The sequence below is a fragment of the Diachasmimorpha longicaudata genome, chromosome 5 (assembly GCF_034640455.1).
Source record: "Diachasmimorpha longicaudata isolate KC_UGA_2023 chromosome 5, iyDiaLong2, whole genome shotgun sequence".
In the NCBI taxonomy this organism is placed as follows: Eukaryota; Metazoa; Arthropoda; class Insecta; order Hymenoptera; family Braconidae; genus Diachasmimorpha; species Diachasmimorpha longicaudata.
In genome coordinates, this window is record NC_087229.1 from 7683775 (window position 1) to 7687698 (window position 3924).

At 35.8% G+C, this 3924-nt stretch overlaps 1 protein-coding gene across 2 annotated transcripts; it reads right to left on the minus strand.

Annotated features, from left to right (window-relative positions):
- Window positions 1-693: 693 nt before the first annotated feature.
- LOC135162040 (thymosin beta) lies at window positions 694-3325 on the minus strand. 2 transcript variants are annotated; one of them, XM_064120124.1, is made up of 5 exons: window positions 3187-3325; window positions 2958-3071; window positions 2336-2449; window positions 2149-2262; window positions 694-1920 (listed from the first exon to the last, which is right to left on the minus strand). In XM_064120124.1, the coding sequence occupies exons 1-5, from the start codon at window positions 3323-3325 to the stop codon at window positions 1892-1894; spliced, it is 510 nt and encodes a 169-aa protein (XP_063976194.1). In that variant the 3' UTR covers window positions 694-1891. The 2 variants fall into 2 exon arrangements, with proteins under 2 accessions (XP_063976194.1, XP_063976195.1); XM_064120125.1 differs by lacking the exon at window positions 2958-3071.
- Window positions 3326-3924: the final 599 nt, after the last annotated feature.

The following is a 3924-nucleotide window of genomic DNA, read 5'->3' on the forward strand; positions in this document are numbered from 1 at the left end:
GTTTGTGTTACCAACTTTTATAAACTTAATTTCATATTTATTTTTTTGGTTCAATTTTTTTTTTCGAACATTTTTCTTTGATTGTTTACAGGGTTAATGTTCGTCGATTGTTTTTTGATCGGATTTTGAGGTAAATAACTGACAAAATTTGGGGTAAGTGTTGAAACGTGTGAGGATTTCGATCGTTTTCTACAATTATCTCAGAATCAGAGAAATAAAAAGACATAAAAATGGCGGTTGCATTATGTCGATGAAGAAAAAATATTTTTTGAAGTGAAAACAGTGGTTTTATTGAGAATTTCTTGCTGTTGAATATGATGATCGAATGAAAAATATCAAATAATTTTTTTTATTATAAAAAATAACCTATCTGATCATTTTCATCCAATTCCATCAGTTTTATCTTGCATATGATATTATTCATCTGGAATAATAACTACCATGATCATCTTCTAGAACAATATCATGGCCATAGCTCAAATCTAATGTTAATTGCCTGGAAATGAATTGTCGGAAGGAATATAATATTGAAACAAATAATACCTTCTTCAAATAAATGGATATTTGCTAAGAATATATTCTTTTCTTAGTGTATTTCATCTTGCAACAAATAATTGTTGAAAATCCTCGATATCCGGACAATATGATCACTCCATACTCCACATGTCACCACTTCGACCCAAAAGTAATAACTTTTTCCATACAAATGATGTTTTCTTCATTTATTCATCGAAATTACTTCATTAGGACAATATGCAGTGCATAAAAAATTGTTAAAAAAGTACAATAGCCCGTTATATAAAATATGAAATTCTTACAAAAGTATATCAACCTTCTACCAATCAAATACATCTGTAAACGCATGTAAAATTATGCTGTTTCAGCTATTCATCGATTACATTATCAAAATTTGTATTTTTAGCATGATTGGAGTATGATAAATTTGTGCGGAGGGGGAAGAACTCAGTACTCAAGTGTGAATTATAACGAGATGAGCGATTACCCCAGAAAGCTTTTACGTTCAGTTTCTTTAAAGAATAGGTCGGAATTGACAAGAGCTATCAAAATTTTTTGATACTGTTAATTTGCTCTGCAAAAAAACTTCTCATGAGACTGTCCCTATTTGGGGTCAGATCTCCAGATGCTCATCAAGAGCAATAATATTTTACCAAATTCATTCGTCAAAATATTTCCGTGCATTCAGTTAAGATTATTAACTTCCCGGGATAGGGAGAATGTTTTCTAGATTTTTTAATTCAATGAAACTGTTTCGATAAAATAAATATGGTTGTAATAACCTTTTCTCCAGTCTAGTTTTTCAAATTCTCCATAGAAAAGATTTCAACGGAAAGTCCCCATTCTCATTCAGATCCAACGATATTCATGATAAGGAAATTCATCATCAGGTTGACTCTACTCATCTCATTTTATTCAATCATTTGTTACTGAAATGATTTTATTAATCCAATTTCCTGCGCATTTGTGGCATTGAATGACTTGAGAAGACCCTGGGATTCATATAAAAATACGCAGATCTATCAAATTGCACCAATTCCGTTGGGATAAATACTGGCCATTCGGGCAGTGTTTTTGACAGCCTTTTTTTAGCAGTGACAGTTAACTTTCATGTTGTTCATCTTCTCTTGAATCAAAAATTTTAAATAACATTTTTTTTACCACTAATAAGCGATTTTAAATAATTCCGCCGACACTTTTTGTCCTTGTTGTCGTGTTCGCTAACGCTCCAACGCGATGATGATTTCTTCTTCGCATTTTCACACTTTTGCTTGTGGTAACATATTTGTAACTCATTAAGACGTTAGATAAATGAAAAGAAATATGAAAATGTCGGGCAAACGCTTCGATGATTCTTAATACGATGGTGGAACATTTAAGCTGCTATTTTCTCTTCGGCGATAGCTGAAAAAAGAAATTTCGTTCTCAGTTACATTGAAATGTTCAGTGCAAGATATTGTATAAAATTGAAAGAATTTGATTTTTCAATACAACTCATTCTACTGGGAGATTTCCTTGTCCTAAATTACTCGTGTAATTATCTCCATAACAGTTCATTCAAATGAACAAATAACGCATCCCTTTGGCAGCAAAAATAGTGAATTGTCCAATAAAATTATTCAAATCACTCACCCTCTTTGGTTGGTAAGGGATTCTTCTCCAGTGTCTCAGCATGCTTCAGCTGGGTTGGATCAAAGTTCTCGATCCCGGAAATGAACTGCTGCTTTCCTTTCTCCTGCTCAATAGCTGAACATCCCAAAGAAACGATTGAAAAGTTATTCAAAAGCTATTTCAAGTTTCTGCAGAATTAATGACTCACCGGTCTTGTCGGGAAGGGGGTTCTTCTCCTCAGTTTTTGTGTGCTTCAGCTTGGTCGTATCAAACGCCTCAATACCAGATAGAAGAGTCTGCTGTGTCTTCTCAGCAGCAACGTCTGTTGAAAGGGGTCAATGAACGAATTAGCAATTTTCGAGGATAGGTGAAATCGCGAGGAAGAGGTCATGTTGGTGATGAAGGGAATCTCAACGAAAAATATAAGGTAATATTTTAATAACCCCAATACCGAATTCTAGAAGGACGTATCTGAAGTTTTAAATAAAAAACAACATTTCAGCAGCCACTTTTTATATGTGCTGATACTGGGCCATTCACCTCACCTTAATTCAGGAGCGAATTGAAGATGAGGTTTAAAAAAAATTCTTCCTTCAGATACGTGCTCCTCCTCACATCCCAACTAATTAACTAATGAGGAATAGTATTAATTAAAATATTCTATCAGCACCGACACCACTACGACCTGTTTATGAGACATATTAATGACTAGAAAACACTAGACTAATCGATTCAATTTGCAATTCAATGAAATAAAAAGCCGTTAACCCCAGCTAAAAGGAAATCGTGAAATATTAAAGTAATTTCTCTCCACTCAAGCTGACTTATACCTTTTGCATTTGGCAATATTATTTTTTCTTTCGTATCTGCGTGCTTCAATTTTCCAGTTTTAAACGTTTCCACGTCGTGAATCAAGTCTGAATGCTGTCGTTCCTGTCGCACGTCTACATTTATATTCGAGAAGACATCGGACGATGGATAAAATCATAAAATAAAATTATAAATTAAGAAGGAGAGTAAAAGGAGATGAGGATCGAATTGTCAGCCTTGGTTCATTACCTTCTGCGGATGGCAGAACGTCTTTCACGATGGTGGGCGCCTTCTTCATGCAGTCGTGTTTGAAGCCCTCGAGCTCGCTCTTCAGGTCCAGCGAGACCTTGGGAAGGTCCTTCAACGATGGGCTCACGGGATTCGACATGTTTATTTGATTAATCTAGAATTTTAACAGGTACAGAGGATTTTATTAGAGTTGTGCTTGGATTCTGACGGGGAAACAATCTACGATCGATTTGTGCCAAATTATTCGATATCGTGGGCAGTAGGAGCAGAACAAGAGGTGAACAATTTTTTAAAAATAAATACCATATTTGGGTAAATAATAATTAACACAAAATTCTCTAATTCTCATAGTCGATGATTGATTAGGAATGAGGAAAAATCGTTTTGCAATTACGAAATCAGATATCCTCAGGCCCCAGTGTGTTTTATCCTCACCGGCAACAATCGTATTACAAGGAAGAGCCGAAGGGAAGTCCGAGGCCGCAAAATTCCGGACGAGTAACGGCACCCGCCCGCGACTCGCTCGATGGGTAGAACTTGTGCAGCCAGCACTTCCGTCTCTCGCCCCTCCACATATGCCTATTTTTTCCCCATGCAGGACGAGTACATTGTCCGTAACGGCGCGTCTGAACCTCTAAATTCATTTCTGAATTAAATTTCCATTGAATATCTTTTTCATTTCAGCCCGATGACTATTCATCCTGCATTATCGATCCTACGGCGACACCTGACACCTGG

What these genes read in the sequence shown, in the direction of transcription:
- LOC135162040 (XM_064120124.1), bottom strand. Translation starts at nt 3,325, where the DNA reads ATGTCGAATCCCGTGAGCCCATCGTTGAAGGACCTTCCCAAGGTCTCG. An exon ending in CGTTCTGCCATCCGCAGAAG is followed by an intron (nt 3,072 to 3,186) that starts GTAATGAACCAA and finishes ATATAAATGTAG; the next exon opens with ACGTGCGACAGGAACGACAG. An exon ending in CCCCCTTCCCGACAAGACCG is followed by an intron (nt 2,263 to 2,335) that starts GTGAGTCATTAA and finishes TGGGATGTTCAG; the next exon opens with CTATTGAGCAGGAGAAAGGA.